Source organism: Hypanus sabinus, unplaced genomic scaffold (genome assembly GCF_030144855.1).
Source record: "Hypanus sabinus isolate sHypSab1 unplaced genomic scaffold, sHypSab1.hap1 scaffold_185, whole genome shotgun sequence".
NCBI lineage: Eukaryota > Metazoa > Chordata > Chondrichthyes > Myliobatiformes > Dasyatidae > Hypanus > Hypanus sabinus.
The window spans coordinates 443,199-466,310 of NW_026779939.1; the positions used below are offsets into that span (position 1 = coordinate 443,199).

Consider the following 23,112-nt stretch of genomic DNA (forward strand, 5'->3'; position numbering starts at 1 on the left):
GGGGTGAAGGGAGGGAGGGTGTTGGGCCGAAGTAGTTGGAGGTAGCGTAAAGGGGCAACTGATGAGATGAACGGTTTGGAGAGAGTAAAAGTGAGAGGCGGCTGGGCATCCCAGTTCAAATGGCACCTCATCCCCAAACCCCACCCCGACAGGTGTAAGTGATGGGGTATATGCAGCGAGCTCCGTGGTCGGGTTGCAATCGGTGAGTGGGTGAGGATATATCCAGGTCAGTGCAGGAAAGATAGAGCGCGCCACTGAGCGAGGAAGGCAAGGAGACCCTCAAACATTGTGGTAGGATTTAATTTTGCGGGAAGATGATTTCCTCACGGAGGAACCGGACTCACTCATCACGGTGGGGTTTGTCCTGCGGCTGTTGCATCTCGCAGACAGACGGACTGATGGCGTCCGACCAGCAAACCAGGAAACAACGATGTATACATTTCCGTTTGTGACACACATCCCTCCGACTTTCCCTCCTGCCCCCAATGTCTCCTCCCTTCTTTCCATTCCTTCTATTCTTTCCTCCATGTTTTCTTCCTCTCAAAACTCGTTGTCTACATTCCTCTCCTTCAAACCTCCTCGCTCATCTCTCTGCCCTTTCTATAGTGATCCCTTTGCCCCCTCTGTCTGCTCCTCCCCGCCCCTCACATTCCACTTCTCTCTCTCTTCTCGTTTCCACTTCACCGCCATCTTCTCTCCCCCTCTTCCAAACACTCCCCATGTCTCCTCACTTTCTATTTATTTATCTCTCTCCGTCCCTCTGCCGTTTACCATCTTCTTCACACTTACTTTCCCTTCATTCCCATCTCTGTTCCCACAGTCATCCTTCTCTCAGCTCCTCTACCCTCTGTATACCGCCGCCCACTTCTATCTCCCCGATGAGAGCCAATCGATCCCCTCTCTCCGCACCCCCTGTCTCCTCACTCTCAACAACCTTCCTCCTCCATTCGAATATCTCGGAACCACCCTCTCCCACATCCTCAATCTCTCTGCCAGCCTGCACTTCGTCCCCCTGCTCTCGGTTTCTCTCTTTATCAGCTGTTCACGTCGTGTTTGCTGCTGTCGGTCTGACCGCCTTCTCAACTCGGGCTTCCTCTGACAACGGTCCGTTCCCCTTCTTGAGCTCAGAGACACAGAGAGTCCCGAATAACATGGACGATGGTAAGCCGTACGTGAATGTGAGGTTCGCAAAAACGGGCCCACAGTCTTCTTGCAACGGTGAGTGGGGCAGAAAATCAGGGGGGAGAAGCACCATTCTGTGTTTGATCCGGATGTGTGTGATCGGACGGGTGGAGGGAACCTGACTGACTCTCAATTCTCTGTCCGCCGCTGAACGGATGGAGAGGCAGTGAGGATGGAGCTCTGTTGCAAGGTTTCAGAGGAGCCTAAACTCGGGGAAGGGGCATGGAGGAGTCCTATGGAATCCGAAATCGAGTGAGTGCTGTGGGAAGTGTCAGTGAATAGATAATGACATAGGCAGGGATGTCTGGAGGCTGTACTGTGGGAGCTGCGTTAGTCAGAGGGTATTGAGAATGGAGAGCTGTGGGAATGGGCAGAGAGCAGGAAACACCGAGGGAGGACTGATGAGGATGGAGGAGAGTTGGAGGGGCGCAGTAAAAAAAAAGTTAACCTCACTGTCCTCTTTCTTACCCCATTCTCTATTCCCTCTGCTTCTCCGCCCTCTTACCCCCTCCCCTCTCCCTCTTTCCCCGTTCTCGCCCTTCGCTCTCTTTCATCCTCTCTCTCCAGTTTTTTCGCACACATCTCCCCCTCTTCCGCTTCTCTCTCGACTTTCACCTTACGCCCTCTTGCCTCTCTCAAACTCGCAAACACTTCTCTCCCCACTTTTACCCTCCTCTCCCTTTCTGCCCACTCTCCACTTCATTCTGTCTCACTCCCTGACTACACATACGCTCTACCGTCTCCCCTCTATCATCCCGCCCTCTCCCGTTCTACTCTTCCGGTACCCTCTTTCCCTTCCTGCCCGCACACTCTTCGCTTCCTCTCACCCTCTCTCCCTACTATATCTCTGAAAATTCTCCGTGTACATCTCCTCTCGCTGCCCCCAGTTTTCCACTCATTCCCCACTCCACACACTCTCCACTTCTCCATCCACACCCTCTTCCTCCCACACCATCTCTCCCATCTCTCATACCCTTTTCTTTTTCTCTTCTTACTCTCTCTCGTTCTCGTCTCTTCCACCTCTCCACCTTGTCCTCTCTTCTCCCTCTCCCAACGTGTTTTCCCTCACATCCCTCTCGTTTCTCCTACACATATAACCCCTCTCTCCCCTGTCTCTCTCCGTTCTCACCTCCCTATCTTCTCCTATTTCCCTACCCATTGCCATCACCGTCCGCCCATCCATTTCTTTCCTTCCTTCTCGCTCTCTCTGTTGCTCTGACTCCCCTGCTCACGCCACTCTCTTCCCCTCGTTACCTTTCCCTGCCTTTCGTCCTCTCTCCTCCGCCTCTCTTTCCCCTCAGACTTGATGCCTTCCCCTCCCCGCTCTCCGTTCCCGCTCTCTCCTCATTCCTTACCTCTCTCTCTCTCTCTCTCTCTCTCTCTCTCTCTCACACACACACACACACACGCACACACATTTTCTGTCTCTCTCCCTCCCAGACCGTCTGAAATCCACCTAGGCAGAACTGAACTTTCCGAAAGACGACGAACATCTCATCGCTAAGTCTGAGAATCATTCCTCAGCCTCGTGACCCAGCGAGCAGCCAATCACTGCACATACATGTAAGTGGTTGCAATAACGACGTCATTCTGGAGAGTTTCACAAGTTATGCACCCAAGTCTCCAACTTTCTAATGCACCTGAATAGACCACTTCCTCTGGCAGCTCGTTCCATAGACGGAATACCATCTGGTAAACATAGAAACACAGAAAACCTACAGAACAATACAGGCCCTTTGGCCCACAAGGTTATGCCAACATGTTCCTAACTTCGAAATGACTAGGCTTACCTATAGCCCTCCATTATACTACGATCAATATATATCTGTCTAAAAGCCTCTTAAAAGTCCCTATCGTATTCCTCATCACCACCGTTCCGGCAGCCTACTCCACGAACTCACTGCTCTCTGAGTAAAAAAAAACCCTGACATCTCCTCCCTACGTGCTCCCCAGCACCTTAAAGCTGTGTCATTTTCTGGTAACCATTTCAGCCCTGTGAGAAAGCCTCTTACTAGCCACACAATCAATGCCTCTCATCATCTTTTACACCGGTATCAGCTTTAACTCATTTCCCTTCGCTGCAAGGAAAAAAAGGCCGTTCACTCGAACTATTGGCATAAGGCATGTTCCCCAGTCCAGGCAAAATCCTTGTTAATCTCCACTGCACCGTTTACAAGGCTTCCCCATCTTTCATATATTAAGGCGACCAGAGCTGAACACAGTACTCCAAGTGAGGACTTACCATCGTCCTATTGAGCTGCAACATTACCTCTCGGCTCCTGAATACAATTACAGGAATGATGAAAGCCATCTTCACCACAGAGTCAAAGTGCGCCGTTGCTTTGAGCGTCCTATGGACTCGGACCCCAAGATCCCTCTGATCTTCTACGCTGCCAAGAGTCTTATCATTAATAATATATTCTGCTATCTTATTTGACCTACCAAGATGAACCACTTCATACTTATCTGGGTTAAACTCCATCTGTCACTTCTCATCCCACTTTTGTATCCTAACAGTGTCCCACTGTAAACTCTGACAACCCTCCACACTATCCACAAAACCTCAAAATTTTGTGTCATCAGCAAACTTCCTAACCCATTCCTCCACTTCCTCATCTAGGTCATTTATAAACATTACGAATTTCTTTGGGCAAGCCAGTTCTCGATCCACAAATCAATGTCCCCTGGGATCCCCTGCGTCATTACATTCTCAATAAGTCTTGCATGGGGTACCTTATCATCTGCCTTGCTGAAATCAGTATACACTACATCTACTGCTCTTCCTTCATCAATGTGTTTAGTCGCAACGTAAAGAATAATAATCAGGCTCGTAAGGCACGACCTGCCCTTGACAAAACCGAGCTGACGACTCCTAATCATATTATACTTCTCCGAATGTTCAGCAATCCCCCCCACCCTATCGGGATCGTTTCCATCAACTTACTAACAACTGGGCCACGGCGTAATTGTGTGTAATTTCCAGGGCTATCGCTACACCCTTTCTTGAATAAAGGCAGAACATCCGCAACCATTCAATCCCCCGGATCCTCTCCCGTCCCCATTTGTCAAACAATGATAATCAGCAGCGGCTCAGCAGTCTCCTCCCTCGCCTCCCACAGTAACCTGGGGTACATGTCATCGGGTCCCGGCGACTTATGTAACTTGATGCTTTCCAAAAGCTCCAGTACATCCGCCTTCTTAATATCTACATGCTCTAGCTTTTAAGTCAGCTGAAAGTCATCACTACCATCACTAAGTTCCTTTCCATAGTGAATACTAAATCAAAGTATTTGTTAAGTATCTTCGCTATTTCCTCCGGTTCCATACAGAGTTTCCCACTGTCAGATTTGATAGGACCTTTTCTTTCACGTCGTATCTCCTTGCTGGTCTCATACTTGTAGAATGCCTTGGGGTTTTCCTGAATCCTACCTGCCAAGGCCTTCTGGGAGGAGGGAGAGCTCCATTCTGTGTTTGATCCCGGGTGTGTGTGATCGGACGGGTGGAGGGATCCTCACTGAATCTCACTGTTCTGTCCCCAGTTGAACGGATGGGAAAGGCGATGAGGAGGGAGCTCTTTTAGAGGGTTTGTGAAGAGACTGCAAGCAGGGAGTGGGAGTGTAGTCAGCGCCGAGGAGGTGCGGCATAGGGAGGGAAATATAGAATAGGATGAAGAGAGAGTGCTGTTAGACGTGACAGAAAAGAGAGAATGTTATAGGCTGGGCTTTGTGCAGGTCGTACAGTGGGAAGGGTGTTGAGGAGGTGGCATTGAGAAAGGAGAGCTGTGGCGATGGGCAGAGTTGGAAAAACCGAGGGAGGACTGATGAGGATAGAGAACAGTGGGAGGGGAGTTGTGCAAAAAATTAACCTCACACCATTCTTTCCTATCTCATTCTTTATTCCCTCTCTCCCTCTCCTCTCCCTCTTACCACCCGCTTCCTCTTTCTCCAGCTACCTCCCGCTCAATCCCTCTTTCCTCTCTCGTCCCTATCTCCGTCTCCCCACATTCTCTCACACCTTCTCTTCCGCTTCTCCCCTTCTGTCTGGAATTTCACCTTACTGCCTCTTGCCTCCCTCCATCTCTCAAACCCTTTTCTCCTACTATTTCCTTCAACTCCCTATTTCTCCCACTCTCCATTCGCTCTCTCTCTCACTATCCAAACACACGTCTCCCCTCTATCACACCAGCCCTCTCCCGCCATTCCCCTTACACATTCTGTCCGGACACCCTTTGTTTCCTCTTACCCCCTCTCTCAGTCAATGTTCATCCCCTCTGGCTGCGCCAACAATTTCCACTCAGCCACCATTCCACACATTCTCAGACGAGAAGTAGTGTGCAGAAGATGAGGCGTACGTTAGTGAAAGGGGCTTCGGATATTTGCCTAATTCGGTTCTCTTCCAAAGAAAGAGCGACCGGCACAGAAGAGACAGTTTCAATTCAATGTGTGTTGCATTGCAATCCAACCATGCATGAACACCATCAACACAATCAAACGAGTCTGCGTTACTACAGGACCCAGATGCCAAACACAATACCAAAGGTCACGCTCTCCAAAAAGCACAGATAACTTGTAAAAGATCGAAAAAGAACAAGCACATGTAGGATATCAGTAAAATAAATTCAGGCAATATGTATGCAATTCATGTATTATTTCATATGAATCTCAGACTGAGGGAGAGTTCTTACAGGTCCATATCATGACGACAGACAGAGATAGACCAGGCAACCGGTGCATTACTCCTAAGGGAGAAATGTCTATTACCCCTGAGTGGAAGGGGAGAGCGAGTATTTAAGGAGCGGTGAGGGGCAAGGTTTTGTTCATACAGACAGAGTGAGTGGGGTAGAGCAGAGAAAATGACGATGTATTGACAAATACAAGGAACGATTTTTCCTCAGACGGTATGGGCAGTGAAAGACCCAGAGACCGATCAGACTCAAGCATATGGCCAATCTGCGTTTTAACAGTAACCCTCATTATCACCGGTATCTGCTGGAGGATTCATGGTGAGTTTAACACCGGTCGGAATGACCACACCGCAGAGAATAAAAATGGCCACTGTAATAGCAACACATCCCAACATGACACCGAAACACCTTTTACGGTGATATCAACACACCTCTCACTGTGCTACTGACGGGTCTCTCAGCATGACCACGATTCACACCTCACCCTGACAGCGACACAACCCCCACCGAGACATCCTTAAACCTGTTACCGACATATCCCTCAACCTGATACCAACACACAATCTAATGTAATAACGTTTCACTGTAGCACTGACATGCTCCGTACCGTGACGTGGACACGTCCCTCACTGTGACACCGACACGTCCATCACTTTGCAGCCGACTCATGTCTTATCATGACAGTAACTACCACTCCACTGAAACACCGACATAACCCTCAACGTCACAAAGACTCATGCCTCACCGTGACACCGACAAGCCCTCAGAGCGTCACCCACACAGACCACACCGTGTCAATAACACTCCACTTATTGTGACAACGACACATCCACTATGACCACTACAGGTCATTCCCCGTGACACAGACACACCCCTAACCGTGACATCGACATTTTTCCACTGTCACACCAATACACCGGACACTATGACACCGTCAAACCTTGCACTGTGACCCCGACGTATCTCTCACCGTGACACAGAGATACACCGCGATGTCACCCGGTACAGCTCTTACATGGACCCAGAAACACCTATCACAGTGACAGCAACACGTCTCCCACTGAAAAAGCGACTCGGTGTGACAGGGAATCAACTATCACCGCGATACTGACGCAGCCCTCACCGTGTCACCAACAAAAACCTCGCTGGTACCCTGATATAACCCGCAGCGTGTCCCAGACACGTACCTCACTGTGGCGCCGACGCCCCTCACTGTGCCACCGCACCCTTCACTGTGACACTGACACATCACTCTCTGTGACCCGCTCACTTGCTTGACTCTGACACACTATAAACGCCAAACATACTTCACCATCTGAGATCACCTCTGACCGAAACTACCAAATCCTTTGGGCAGAAAATCCGGAGATTAACAGGAACCAACGTCAATACCGACTACCAGTCCATGAGTTAAACTCAACTTTGAATCAACTTTGAGGCAATTACCCACACCTCACCCTGACATAGACAAACCCCTTACCATAATACCGACAGATAAATTCACAATGACACCAACTTAGTCATCTCCACCACACCGACACACACCTCAGCGTGACAATCTCACACACACCGTGGCCATGACTTGCCTCTCACGGTGACACAGACAAACTCCTCTCAATGACACCAACACCCACACATAACACAGATACTCCACCCACCGTGACATGATCAGACCCCTCACTCTGACACTTCTCTCGCCGTGACGTTGAGATACACTTCATTGTGTCGCGGTACACCACTCGCCGGGGCACAAAAACGCCTCTCACTGTGACACCAGCTCATCCGTCACTGTGACACACTTCACCGTGACACTGACACAACACTCCCTGTATCCGGTTCCGTAGCATGACGCTGAATCTCGTGTCACTGTAAACACTAAATATCTTTCACCGTCTCTCTCAGTGTCACAGATTCGTCAGTCGAACGAAACATGCCACCGAAACAATAATCTGTCCGATCTTAAACGAATGCTTAGCGATCTCCGTCACAAGTTCACTGAGATGGAAACGAAATACAGATCTATCAAGGAAACCAAGGCTGAAATCTATAAATTGTTAACCAGCAGAAGAGGTGAGGCATCATCCCCCTGTTTCACCCGCTCTTCATCACAGGGCAGGCATGGAGAGAGGAAGCATCATTCTGTGCTTGAAATTGGGAGAGTGTGAAGAGATGTCACGGAGGGTGATTCACTCTGTGTTTAACCCAGTGAGTGTGTGATGGGGCGGCGTGGAGGAAGTTTCACTCTATCGCTGAATCCGGGAGAGTGTGATTGGACGTTGTGGAGGTGGATTCACTCTGTGTCTGACCACGGAATTGTTAGACGTAACATTAGAGCTTCACTGTATGTCTCAATCTTGGAATTTCTGATGGGACAGTATGGATCGAGCTTCACTCTGTGTCTGACACCGGGATTGTGTGATGGGCACTGCCCAGAGGGATTCACCACATGCCTGACTCCAAAATGTGTTATTTCACCGTGGAGAGAAAGTTTCACTCTGAATCCGGAAGTGTGTGACGAGATGGTGCGACGGGGGCTTCGCTCTGTGTCTGAATCCGGGAGTGAGTTATGGGCCATTGCAGAAGGGGCTTCAATCAGTGACTGATGCCGGGAGTGTGTGATGAGACCGTGTGGAAGGAGATTGGGTAAAAAACAATGGCTTCGATTAAGAAAGCAGTGTGTAGTTGTGGAAGGAAGGTATTCTGCCTGGAGGTCTGTGACTAGTGGAGTGCCGCAGGGATCTGTCCTGGGACCCCTGCTGTTTGTGATTTCTATAAATGACCTGGATGTTGAGGTGAAAGATGGGTGAGTACGTTTGCGGATGACAGGATGATTGGAGGAGCTGTGGATGGATCTGTATGTTGTCGAAGGTTAGAAGAGGATACAGACTGACTGCAGAGTTGGGTATAAAAATGACTGATGGAGTTCAATCTGGACAAGTGTAGGGTGTTGTTGTTTGGAAGGACAAACCAGAAGACTGAGTACAGGATTAATGGTCAGTTACTTAAGAGTGTGGATGAACAAAGGGACCTTGGGCCTCAAATCCATACATCCCTCAATGTCGCTGCTCAGTTTGTTAAGGTAAGTAAGAAGGCCTATGGGATTCTAGGCTTCATTAACAGGGGGACTGAGTTCAAGAGTGGAAAGGTCATGTTACAGCTCACCAAATCTCTGGTGAGACCGCACTTAGAGTATTGTGTTCAATTCTGTTCAACTCATTATAGGAAGGATGTGGAAGCTATGGACAGAGTGCAGAGGAGATTTACCAGGATGTTGCCTGATTGGAAAACAATTCATTTGAAGCAAGGCTAGTAGAGCTGGGACTTTTCTCTTTGGAGCGTAGAAGAATGAGGGCAGAGTTGATAGAGGACTACAAAATGATAAGCATAGATAGGCTGGTTAGTCAGTACCTGTTCCCCAGGGCACCAATAGAAAAAACAGGGCACAGGTACAAATTAAGGGAGGGAAGTTTAGGGGAGACATCAGCGGTACCTTTTTTACACAGAGGATTGTGATCGCCTGCAATGATTTGCCAGGTATGGTGGTGGAGGCTAAAACATTAGGGGTATTTAACAACCTCTTGGACAGGCACATGGATGAAAGAAAAATGGAGGGTTATGGGGTAGTTTTGGTTAAGTACATTTTAAGTATTATATGGGTCAGCACGACATGGAGGGCTGAAGGGCCTGTACTGTGCTGTTGTGTTCTATGGTTTTATGGTTCTGTGCAGTATCACGGAGAAACTGACCCCGGAGGAGTGCGACTGGACGGCGTGCAGGAAATTTCATGACACGTCTGAACGCTGGAATGTGTGATGAGGCCATGGCGAAAGAGATTCACTCTGTGTCAGATATCTCTGTGACAGGACGGTGCGGAGGGTACTTCTCTCGTTTAATGACCCCTGTGATGTCACCGGGTGGAAGGAGCATCATACTACGGTTGACCACGGGAGTGTGCGGCGGGATGAAGCAGAGAGTGTTTCATTTCCTACCTGACCACGGGAGGTTGTATTGGGGTAGTATGGAGGAAGATTCTCTCTGTTTCTCCGCAAGCTCGTGTGCTGGGAGAGTGTGCAGGGAGCTTCACTCCCTCTCTTACACAAGGTGTGTGTAATCGTGTGGATTAGGGTTAGAGTCTTGTGTGATGGGGATTGTGGAAGGAGCATCACTCTGTGTCTGACCCTGGGAGTGAGTAATGGGACGGCGTGGAGGGAGCTTCACTCTGTGCCTGAACCCGGGAGTCTGAGATTCACTATGTGTCTGATCCCGCGAGAGGTGAGGAGGGAGGTTCACTCCATGTCTGGCCGGAGGAGTTCATGATGGAATGGTTTGAATGCAGCGACACCTGCTGTCTGTATCCTGGATGGGATGTTGGGGAGTGTGGTTGACATTTTCGGAACCCAGTTGCTGCAATGGGAGTTATGGACGGAGATTCACTGACTTCTGTTCCTCATTTGTAGAGCAGACGTGTCCTCAGAACTGGATCGTAACAGGAAATTGGTGTTATTTCATATCCTCCTTTGAGAAATCTTATGATGCAGCGAGGAAACATTGTTCAAATTTTGATGCAAGGCTCCTCGAAGTAAATTCAAAAGAGGAAGAGGTAAGTGATTCCCGGGGTCGAACATAGATCGAATCATTCCACACCCTCCCATCACACACTCCCGGGGTCAGATACAGAGTGAATCTTCCTCCACACCGTCCCATCACATACTCTCGGGGTCAGACTCAGAGTGAATCTCCCTCCAGACCGTCCCATCACTGACTCCCGAGGTCAGAGACAGAGTGAATATCCCTCCGTACAGTCCCATCACACACTCCCTGTCTCTGTCAAAGTGAAGCTCCTTTTCTCTGAAGACCAAAATACATCACACTTTAAGGTTCCGGCATTAAGAGAGGCACGTACTTCCCATTAATTAAATAATTTAATTTCGCAGGATGTTGTTCCCAAATCTCTCGGCCATCCATTCAGAACATTCTGGATTGGAAAAGGCGAAAACGGGTGAGATTCGGATTCTTACTGGATCGTTACTTGGGACCGGTTCAGGATGATTAGTTTGGACGCACACCGGGGCTGTGGGAAGTGCGGGGATCACGAACGTAGATTAGATGCTGACTCAGGGCTGTGGGGGAGTGTGGGGCCGTGGCATCAGTTTGGGGAGTGATGCGGTCTTTGGGGATAAAGTGGGTCATGGGGATTAGTTTGCGGACCGACACGGGGCTGCGTGGAAAGTGCGATGCTGTGGGGTTAGTTTGGTGACGGTCTCAGGTGTCGTCCTGGAGCTGTTCTGACCCTGTTGAAATTGTTTAACCTTCTTTGATAGGGAAGATGCTTCTAGTCTTATGTACAGGGATGACACTGGAACGTCCGTCTGCGGTAACTGCGACTCGAACGGATGGAGGATCCTCTGCAATGGTCAACACCGTTTCATCTGCGAGAAGCGTGCAAGTTTGTTCACGGATCATCCTGAAAAGATCCAGGATCTCTGTCAACAGTCCCTCGGACCAAACTGAATCACATTACAATCCCTTTTCCTTCCCGGGCAATCTTCCCCTCTCTTATCCAGCTCATCCTTACATGCCATCTTCATCGACTCAGCCCCCTCATCCTGACTCTCACCACTCGTGATCCCGTCCCGCAACACTCTCAGACGTTCGTCTTTCCTTATCGATCTCCTTCTTTCTCCCCAACTTTCCTACTCTTCTCCCCTTCCTGCACCGTTCTCCAAGTCTCCTTCTATATTGTCTTACAACCCTCCTCTCCATCCACTCTCATATCACTCCAGTTCACAGATTACCCACCTTGGGGTAAAGGACTGCACACATTCATTCTATCTATGCCCCTCGGGGTTTTATACACCTCTATAATGTCTCCCGTGCTCCCCAAAGAATAAACTCCTCACTCCAGCCCGGACTCCACAACTCAGCCACATGAATCCCGGTAACATCCTCGTAAATCTCCTTCTGCACTCTTTCCAGCTCATCGTTCCTACAGCAGGGTGACCAGAACTGAACACAGTACTCCAGGTGTGGGTTCACCGATGTCTTGTACAACTGCAATGTGACCTCCCGACTCCTGTACTCAGTGAAGCCCAGCGTGCCACACGTCCTGTCTACCTGTATCGCGTGTTTGCCACCGGAATCACCATCTGATTTATTGTCTGTGACTTATACCACCTGAGAGTTGATCATTTGTACGATCAGCACTGCGCAAAGATGTAAATTTAATGTTAGTTCCCAAAATTAATAAATACAGCAAATTGGGGAATATCGAGGGTGCTCATGGATTCAGGAAGCGTTTAGTAATCTAATGGTTGAAAGGAAGTATCTTGTTTCAAATGGTTGACTGCGGGTCGACAGGCTCCTGTACCTCCTCCCCGATGGAAGCCACAGAGGCTGGTCATTAAGCAGCCACAGAGCCAGGTCACTACGCAGACACAGAGCCAGGTCACTACATAGACACAGGGGCAGGTCAGCACGCTTACACTCACCTAGTCCCACTCGCCCACACTCAACCCATAACCCTCCATTCATTTCCTCTCCATAGAGCTGTCCAATTTTACTTTAAATGAGAATACCGAACCTGCCTCTACCACTTCTACTGGAAGCACATTCCACACAGCTACCACTCTCTGAGTAAAGAAATTCCCCCGCGTGTTACCCTTAAACGTTTGCCCTCTAACTCTTAAATCATATCCTCTTGTTTGAATCTCCCCTACTCTCAATCGAAAAAGCCTATCCACGCCAACTCGATCTATTCCCTCATTATTTTAAATTCCTTTATCATGTCTCCTCTCAACATTCTACGCTCGAAAGAATAAAGACCTATTTTTTCCAACCTTTCCCTGTAACTTAGGTTTCCCTGTTTCTTGGAAATTCAGAAGGCATTTAATATGGTGTCACACAAGAGTCTCCTTAACAAGACAAAATCTTGTAGCGTTCAGGGGTCGATACTGCCATGGACAGAGGAATGGCTCCAGGCAGGAATCAGCGCGAGGGAATAACAGTGGCCTTTTCTGGTTACCTGCCGGTGACTAGTGGTGTTCCTCAGCTGTCAGTATTCGAACCACTATTTTCACATTGTTTGACAATTATTTGGGTAATGATTTGGATGGCTTTCCTGAAAAATTTGCGGATGATACAAAGTTAGGTGAAGCGGTAGGTAGTATTGAGGAAACAATGTTATTGCAAAAGGAATTAGACAAATTGGAAAAATGGAAAGAAAGTGCAGTATGGATTACGGTGTTGGAAAATGTAAGATCATGCCTTTTGGGAAAAGGAAAAACAGTCGGCCAGAATGTTATACTATTGTGGAGTAGGCGCAGAGGGACTTAGAATCCCTTGTGCGAGACTTCAAAAAGTTTAATTTATTGGTTGAATCTGGGGTATGAATCTGGCAATGTTGGCGTTTACTTCAAGGAGAAGTGAATAAAAAAAAGAAGATTACAGGGAGGGTATATAAGGCAACAACAAGGCCGCAATTGGAGCATTGGCAACAGATTTGGGCCCCACATCGCAGAAAGGACGTGTTGTCGTCACAGAGTGTCCAGACGAAGAGCACGAGGATAATTCTGGAAATGAAGGGGTTAACCTATGAGGAGCATTCGGCAACTTTGGGCCTGTACTCACCGGAATTTAGAAGAATGCGTGATGATCTTGTTGAGACTACCGAAGGTTGAATGTACTAGACAGGGTGGATGTGGAGAGGATGCATCCTCTGGTGGGAATGTCCAGAACTAGAAGGCGCATACTCAGAATTACGGGGCAACACGTTAGACTCGAAGTAAAGAGGGGGTTTGTAACCAGAGAGAAGCGAATAGGCGGACTGTTCTGACAAAAAACAATTGACAGATATCTGATTGGTCAGGACATCTAATTATACTGCTAGAATGCAGGTGTATGGGATTAAGTGGGATCCGGGATCAGCCATGAACGAAATAGCAAATTGGTTTTGATGGGTTGAATGGCCTAATGTTCAGCATATGACTTCTGGTCGTGTGATTTCCAATTTCATCAAATCCATTTTATATAAGGGCACCAACGTTGCTCATAATGCCACACATTAACCCCCTGCAGTGCCTTGTAAAACGTCAAAAACAAATCTTCACTCATTCGCGCTAGTGCTGTCATGTGGAAATGAATGCGAGAATTGCATTTGCCTTCCTCACTACTGACTCCCCCTGTAAATTAACCTTGAGAGACTCCACCAGGACTTCCAAATCCCTTTACGCCGTAGATTGTTGATTTTCTTTCAGAAAATAGTCCATACTTTTATTTCTTCTAGTAATTTGCATGTCCATACACTTCCAGGCACTGTATTCCATCTGCCAGTACTTTGCCCATTTTCCCTCTCTGTATAAGACCTGCAGCCTCTCTGCTAATTCAACACAATCTGCAGATCGGAAATGTTATGACCGATCTGCACGGACTGTGGTTTCACGATGAGGAAATCAAACATTATTTTGCAGAGGGAGGTGCAACGGCTCAGAATTTGGAGCTTGTTGCTCAGAACTGAGGAAATGACTCTGCAGAACGCTGAGCTGTTGCCAGTGAACCGCAGCGTGACGTAAGCATTGCTATTGTCCAGATGGTCCCAGGCCCAGAGCAGAACAAGTCAAATGGTGATCCTTGTGGGAATCAAGGCCATCAATAGGACGTATGAGGAGGGAGTACAGGGCGTTAGGTTCTAAGTTAAAGGGCAGGATGTCCGGGGTATTGATCTCAGGATTGCTGCTCATGCCGCGCGCTTGTGAGCCCAGAACCAGGAAAACTGTACAGTTGACAGTCACCGGTTCTAACCAGTTGCAGAGGGACGTGAGCCAGATTGCCGGAACAGATTATGGAGAATTTGTGGAGTCAGATGGTTGTAACACCTCAGACGATGTTCGGAATCATATGGTTGAACACAGTGCAGCTCGTGTCCTGAGCTACATAGATTCCATTATGAAAATAAACATGTCGGGAAGGCCGATAATAGTGCTGGCGATGAGGTAACTGGTTTAGGAACAGAGGCAATGAGTGGTATGGTGAGCCTATTGATTGGTGGAAATGGCAGTCAATCAGATGAGCTGCAACGGATAAGGTTGAAAATATCGAAAAGGATGAATACAGGTCAGAAGGTGTTGAATTTGAATGCGCACTCTAACAAAAACACAAAGCTAAACTTGCAGCACATGTGCAGGTAGGCATGTACGACGTTGCAGGCATCACTGAATCATGGCTGAAAGATTGTAGCTGAGAACTTAATGTCCAAGGATACTCACTCTGTCGAAGGCCCAGGCCGGGAATGCAGAGCTCTGAGCTCTGAGCTCTGTTGGTAAAAATGGAATTAAGTCGTAAGAAAGAGATGCCATCCAAGCAGCAGGCACACTACTGGAAGAACTCAGCAGGCCGGGCAACATCTATGGGAAAGAATACAGCCGACGTTTGGGGCCAAGTCCATTCATCAGTGACCAAGGGTCGCCCGGTGTTGAATCATTGAGGGTAGGGATACTGAAATGCTCGAGTAAAAATATCTGATCAGAATTGTATACAGACACACAAATGAACCGACCGTTTTTATTTTGTTCTATATGTTTGTTATAAGTATTGGATTTCTTTACCTTTGAAAGAAAGACTGGGTAATTTAAAGATGGCGATTGTTTTTCCGTTTGTGCCAATATTTCACTGTCCACGAGTCTGAAGTTTGAAGTTTAAATGACTTATAATGGCTTGAGTGCCTCATTGTGTAAAGACTGATAAGACTGGAATATCTGGTGGTCACAGAAAGTTTTTGCCTTAAAATTCATTTTCATTTTTGAAAAAGACTGGCTTCGACGGTTTTAACTTCAGAAAATATAGTGGCAGGACACTTGATAGGCTTTAGTTATGTTTGAACTGTCTTTCTTTCTTCAAACATTTTTTCTTTCTTCAGCATTTAAATGAATTAATTGATTTTTTTTAAAAATTCTGTATGCTTTATTGAAGATCGTTTAATTAATGATTTTTTTTGTGTTTTAAAGACAGATTGGATAATTTAAAGTTGGCGATTGTTTTTCTTTTGTGCAAATACTTCAAGAATCGTTTTGGATTTTTTTTCTTCCCTTATCTAATATGACGACTGTAATGAGATTTATGTACGGCAGAGGGAGACAGGGATTACTTTTTTATCATTCCAGTAGGGGGAGCTCTATCACTATCTCTGCTTTTCTTGGGGCTTGCGTTGAGAGATATCAACTTTTTGCGGATTTTGTCGTCTGGGTGAGTTTTTTTTTCTTTTTTCACCCCCGTTATGGAATCCCGGAGCATACGCTAATTATGTTTATTGTTGTCCATCTCCGCCATTTTCGATCAACTTATCCTGCCGTGCGTCTAAAAACTCTTTTTAGATACAAAGTCTCAAAATGATATCTAAACAGCTGAATGTTTTAACTTGGAATTTTCGCGGTTAATGATGCGTCAGAAAACATTTAAAGTTATAAATCGATTCCAGCCTGATAGATACGCAATTCAGGTTATGTGATAAAAGTTGATACTTTAAATTTTCGAGGGATCGTCAGTTTCATGCAAACTACCACAGTGAAACTAGAAGTGTCTCAATTTTTATTGATTCCAAAATTCCTTTTAATCAGGAAAATATTATAGCTGATATTAATTGTTGATATTTAATTATTAAATGAATAGTTTGTAATATGAAAATGGTTTTGGTTCATATTTATGGATCAAACATTGACGATCCGTCATTTTTAAAGCCGTTTTTGCTATGTTACCTGATTTAAATGCATATATTACTGATGGGTGGTGAATGTTTAAATCCATTAATAGATAAGTCATCATCCAAACTTCAACTCCCTAATCGTTCTGCATCACTTATTAATTCATTTTCTACTGGTTATGGTTTAATTGAAGTTTGGAGGCACATACATCATTGTGATAGAAAATATTCTTTTTTTCTCACATGTTCATAAGTATTTGAGAATAGACTATTTAATAGTCGACCCTCGACTCTTGTATAATGTTCAGAAACGTGAGCATGATACGATTGCTATCTCTGATCATGCCCTTTCAATCTTAATATTTGAATTGAAAGACAATTTTGGCGCTTTCCAGAACATTTATTACAAAGTTCAGAATTTGTTGAGTTTATTGAAACTCAAATAAAAGAGTTTTTTATTTTCTCTTTAACAATATAGGAAAAGTCTCAAAGTTAGTAATTTGGGATTTTTTAAGAGCTTATTTACGTGGCCAAATTATATTGTATACAGCTAAATTTAAGAAACAAACAAGAATAGAATTAGATAACATTTCTCCACAAATTAAAGAATTAGATAACATTAATGCAACCTCTCCAAATCTTGTTTCGTTTAAATGAAGAGTAGAATTACAATCACAGTATAACGTATTACTAAGATATCCTATTGAAAGATATATGGTTAACTTGAAAGGTAAATTTTAAATTTTTGAGGATTAAATAATAAGCTCTTAGATTCCCCATTAAGAGTAGCTAGAGCTAAAAGACAACTTTTAACGATTCGTAAAAATAATGGAGATATAGTAAATAACTATGAGGATATTAATAATACTTTTCAAGAGTTTTATTCTGATCTTGATAGATATCAGTCTCCTGCAGGTTCCTCCAAAATAGAGGCTTTTTTTTTACATAAGATTAAATTTCCACAAATTTCTGATCAGGATCAACAGATGCTTGATACTCCAATTACCGAGCATGAAATTCAGAAAGCTGTTTTATCAGTGCCGTCAGGTAAAGCTCCTGGACTTGACGGTTATTCGGTGGGATTTTTCAAAAATAATTGCAAGATTAATATCTCCGTATCTTTTGGATATGTTCCATGAATCTTTTGAGAAGGGTAATTTAACTTGTTTTTATGATGCTCGTATTTCCTTAATTCTTAGAAAAGATTATGATCCTGTTGAATGTTCATCATATAGATCTATTTCAATATTAAATGTGGATTATTATGTGGACTATTAAATGTAGAAATGTCTTTCTAAAATCAGGGTAAACGCTTGGGAGGTCTTTTTAATAAAATCATCTCTATAGATCAAACGGGTTTTATTAAAGACCGTTATTCTTTCTCTAATGTTCGGAGATTGATGAACATTATTTATTCACCATTATCTAAGCAACCTCAATGTGTTATCTATCTGTATGCAGAAAAGGCATTTTACAGAGTAAAATGTGTTTATCTGTTCATTTGTTTATTTGTTTAAATTGCTAGAAAAAATGGTTTTGGTAATAACAAATGGATTCAAACTATTTAAATAACCCTATTGCAACGGTCATTACTAATATTTATAAATCTTTTTTTTTTTACTTTCTCGAGGTACTGGACAGGGATGTCCATTAAGCCCTTTAGTATTTAATCTTGTATTGGAGCCTTTAGCCATGACCTTCCCCGCACCAATCCATGCTGACTGTTCCTATTCAGACTTTGTCTTTCCAGATTATCAGAGGTAACATCTCTACTAATACTGTCCATTAATTTACCCACCACTGACGTCAAACTTACAGGATGATAATTGTTAGGTTTAAACTTAGAAACTTTTTTAAACAATGGAACAACATGAGCAATACGCCGATCCTCCAGCCCCATCCCCGTTTCTAAAGATATTTGAAACATTACTGTCGGAGCCCCTGCTATTTCTACACTGACTTCCCTCATGATCCTACGGAATATCCTTTCAGGTCCTGGAAACTTATCCACTTTTATATTCTTTAAAAGTGCCAGTACTTCCTCTTCTTTAATCATCATAGTTTCCATAACTGCCCTACTTGCTTCCCGTACCTTACACAATTCAATATCCTTCTCCTTAGTGAATACCTTAGAAAATAAATTGTTCAAAATCTCCCCCATGTCTTTTGGCTCCACACATAACTGTGCACCCTGGCTCTGTGAGGGAACAATTTGATCCCTCCACATCTTTTTGCCATTCATATAACTGTAGAAACACTTTGGATTTATTGTCACTTTATTTGTCAAAGCAACCTCATATCTTCTTTTAGCTTCTCTAATTTCTTTCTGATTCTTTTAATATATTTTATATTCCCCTAGCAGCTCGTCTATTCCATCCTGCCTATATTTATTGTATATCTCTCTCTTTTTCCAAACCAAGTTTCCAATATCCCTTGAGAACCATGCCTCTCTCAAACTTTAACCTTTACTTTCAAACTGACTGGAACACAAAGATTCTGTACGCTCAAAATTTCACCGTTAAGTAACCTACATTTCTCTATTGCATCTTCCCTATAAAACAAATTGTCCCAATCGACTACTTCTAAATCCTTTCGCATCTCCTCAAAGTTAGACTCTCTCCAGTCAAAAATCTCAACCTTGGGTCCAGTCTTATCTTTCTCCATTATGATATTGAAACTAAAGGCATTGTGATCACTCGTCCCGAAGTGCTCCCCAACACATACCTCCGTCACCTGACCTATCTCATTCCCTAACTGGTGATCCAACACTGTCCCTGTTCTGGTTGGTACCTCTTTGTTTTGCTGCAAAAAACTATCCTGCACACATTTTACAAACTGCCAACCGTGCATCACATTTACAGAATTGGCTTCCCAGTCTCTGTGTTGAAAATTAAAATCTCGCACAATCACAACCTTATACTCACTATAAATATCTGATATCTCCTTACGAATTTGCTCCTACAATTCCCGCTCCCCATTAGGTTGTCTATAATACACCCCTACAAACGTTACTATACCTTTCCCATTCCTCAATTCTACCCAAATAGACTCCTTAGACGAGCTCTCTAATCTATCCTGCCAAAGAACCGCTGTAATATTTTCTCTGACAAGCAATGCAACACCTTCCCCTCTTGTCCTTCCGATTCTATCACGCCTGAGCAACGAAATCTAGAAATATTTAGTTGCCAATGACACACCTCCTGCAACCACGTTTCATTAATATCTACAACATCATATTTCCAGGTATCAATCCATACTCTAAGCTTATCCACCTGTCTTACAATGCTGCTAGCATTAAAACAGATGCATTTAAGAAATTCTGCAATTCTTACTCTCTGTTTATCCCTAACAGTGCAAACAACTTTAATATCGTTTTCTTCTGTCTCCCTTACATCCTCGGTCTGAGCACTCTCCTTCTCTATCACCTACCGACCTTCCCTGGCACAAGGTCTACCAGATTTCTCTATTGATGGACTAACATCCTCTCTTCTCGTCACTTCAGGTTGATTCCCACCTCCAACCAGCCTTAGCAAATCTCCCCGTTAGGATATTTGTTCCCTTTGTATTCAAGTGTAACCCGTCCTGTTTGTACAGGTCACACCTGCTCCAAAAGAGGTCCAAATGATCCAGAAACCTGAGTCCCTGCCCCTTGCTCCAATCCCTCAGCCACGCATTGATCCTCCACCTCATTCCATTCCTACCCTCACTGTCGCGCGGCACAGGCAGTAACCCGAGATTACTACCTTTGCTGTCCGTCTTCTCAATGCCCTTCCTAACTTCCTATATTCTCCTTTCAGGACCTTTTTTCTTTTTCCTGCCAATGTCACTGATAACTATATGTATCGCAACCTCTGGTTCCTCACTGTCCCACTTCAGAATATCTTGGAAGCGATCAGAAACATCCCGGACCCTGCCACCAGGGAGGCAAACCACCATCCGGATCTCCTGACTCCGTCCACAGAATCGCCTATCAGACGCCCGGACAATCGAGTCCCCTATAAGTAATGCCTTCCTCTTCCTTTCCCTACCCCTCTGAGCTACCGGGCCGGAATCTGTACCGGAGGCACGGCCACTGTTGCTTCCCCCAGGTAGGCTGTCCTGCCACAACAGTTGTCAAACAGGAGTACTTACTGTCAAGGGGTACAGCCTCTGGGGTACATCCTAGTGCATGACTCTTCCTCTTCCCTCTCCAAACTGTGACCCACTTGTCTGCCTCCCGTGGCCCGGATGTGACCACCTGCCTGTAACTCCTCTCTATCAACTCATCACTCTCCCTGACCAGAGGAAGGTCATCAAGCTGCTTCTGCCGTTCCCTAATACGGTCCCTTACGTGTCGGCATCACTGTGGGGTTTTATAATAATATTTCGTTCCATTCTGTTTAATTACGGTCTGGCCTGATCCTGAGCCCGTTTCACTGACTATGGATCGTGAGCTCTGCCACGATCGCAATGATGATGGGCGGAAGTTATCAGAGTAGGCAGATCTTGCGGTACGATCTATTTCCAGTGTTCTTCATCGGCTCCTGCTTCTGCGGACCTTTAGAGATGCGTACCATCTGTAAAGCATGTGCGGGAAATCAGCCGGGACTGCCACTGGCTCTCCCTCCCCCCCTCCCACCCACCATCCGCGCTCTCTCCTTCGACCACGATCACCCCCTCCCTCTCTCAATCTCATCTATTTTCAGCCGTCATCGACGACAGTCCAAATTCCTTGACTTGGCAAAGGCGGATAGGTGTCTGACGGATTCCAGAGATCAGTCACATCTCTCCTGAGCCTCCTCCGCTCCAGAGGAAGCGACCTAGGTATCCGATCTCACGTTACAACACAAGCCACCGAATCCCGGCAGAGTCCTGTTAAACCTCTGCGGAGGCTCCCCAACGCCCTGACAACCCCTTCTGATAACCCTTTCCGATAACGGGGTGACCAGAACTGTATACAATACGCCTGAATCAGCCTGACTAGTGATTTTTATAAAGTTGCAACATAGCTCCCTGACATTTGTACTTAATGCCCCGACTAATAAAGCCATGAGTGCGATAGGACTTTTTAACCATCCCGTTAAACTGTCAGACACGTTCAGGGAGCAATGAACATGGAGCCCACGATCCTCTTCCCATCTAAATGAAGGACACGTTCGGCACATCTTTATCATCCGAGGGGCCAGTATTGTGCTGTAGCTTTTCTTTGTTTCTATGTTTCAACACTGTTTCGGGTCTTGGCTCTGATAGTGTGTCATTTCTTTCTTTTGACCTACCAAACTGCCACATTTTAGGTTTGTCCGGGTTAAGCTCCATTGGCCCGGTCTCCAAACCATACCTAGAACTGATCTACGTCCCACTGAATTCTTGACTAGTCTTCTCCGCTCTCGACAGCACCACCTCTCGCCGTACCATCTGTAAAGCTACTCACCCAGCCATCTACAACTTCATCCAAATCATTTATAAGCATTTAAGAGCGGAGAGGTAATGTTACAGCTGTACAGGACTCTGGTCAGACACCACGTGCAGTGTTGGGCTCAGATCTGGTCGTCTCACTATAGGAAGGACGTGGGAGCCATAGAAAGGGTACAGAAGGGATTTACAATGATGCTTTCTGGATTGGGGAGCGTGCCTTCTGAGAATAGATTGTGTGAACTCCGCCTTTTCTCCTTGGAGAGCCGAAGAATAAGAAGTGAACTGATAGAGGTGTACAAGATAATGAGAGGCATTGATCGTGTGGACGGTCAGAGGCTTTTTACCAGGGCTGAAATGACTAGCACGAGAGGGCACGGTTTTGAGTTGCTTGTAACTAGTTGCACAGGAGATATCAGGAGTAAGTTTTTATTATGCAGAGAGTGGTGAGTGCGTGGAATGAGCTGCCGGCGTCGGTTGTGTAGGCGAAAACGATATGTTATTTGAGGAGACTTAAGAGACTACAGACAAATGTGAGGTATTGCACTTCGGAAGGTCAAACCAAGGTAGAACATACAAGGTAAATGGTAGGACACTAGGGAGTGCAGTAGAGCAGGGGGATCTGGGAGTACAGGTATATAATTCCCTTAAAGTGACTTCACACGTAGATATGGTCGTAAAGAGAGCTTTTGGTATCTTAGCCTTTCAAGGCAGATAGAGTATAAAAGTTGGAATGTAATGGAGAGGTTGTATAGGACATTGTTGAGAACGAATTTGGAGTATTGTGTGCAGTTTTTGTCACCTAATTACAGGAAGGATGTTAATAACGTTGAAAATTTGCAGAGAAGGTTTACAAGGATGATGCCGGGACTTGAGAAACTGAGCTACCGAGAAAGATTGAATATGTTAGTACATTATTCACTGGAGCGTAGGAGAATGAGGGGTGATTTGTTAGAGGTGCATAAAGTTATGATGGGTATAGATAGAGTGAATGCAAGCAGGCTTTTTTCCACTGAGTCTAGGAGCGAAAAAATAAGCAGAGGTCATGGGTTAAGTGGGAAGGGGGAAAAGTTTAAAGGGAATAATACGGGTGTTTCTTCACACAGAGAGTGGTGGGAGTGTGGAATGAGCTACCAGATGAAGTGGTGAATCCGGGCTCAATTTT

General features: G+C 45.5%; 1 protein-coding gene across 1 annotated transcript; it reads left to right on the plus strand.

The window, feature by feature from the left end:
• The first annotated feature begins 66 nt into the window (after positions 1–66).
• On the plus strand, positions 67–12,052 carry LOC132387434 (CD209 antigen-like). Its single transcript, XM_059959791.1, has 7 exons — positions 67–154; positions 1,039–1,218; positions 7,769–7,936; positions 10,324–10,466; positions 10,801–10,865; positions 11,188–11,306; positions 11,843–12,052. The coding sequence occupies exons 1-7, from the start codon at positions 67–69 to the stop codon at positions 11,926–11,928; spliced, it is 849 nt and encodes a 282-aa protein (XP_059815774.1). The 3' UTR covers positions 11,929–12,052.
• The last annotated feature ends 11,060 nt before the right edge of the window (positions 12,053–23,112 follow it).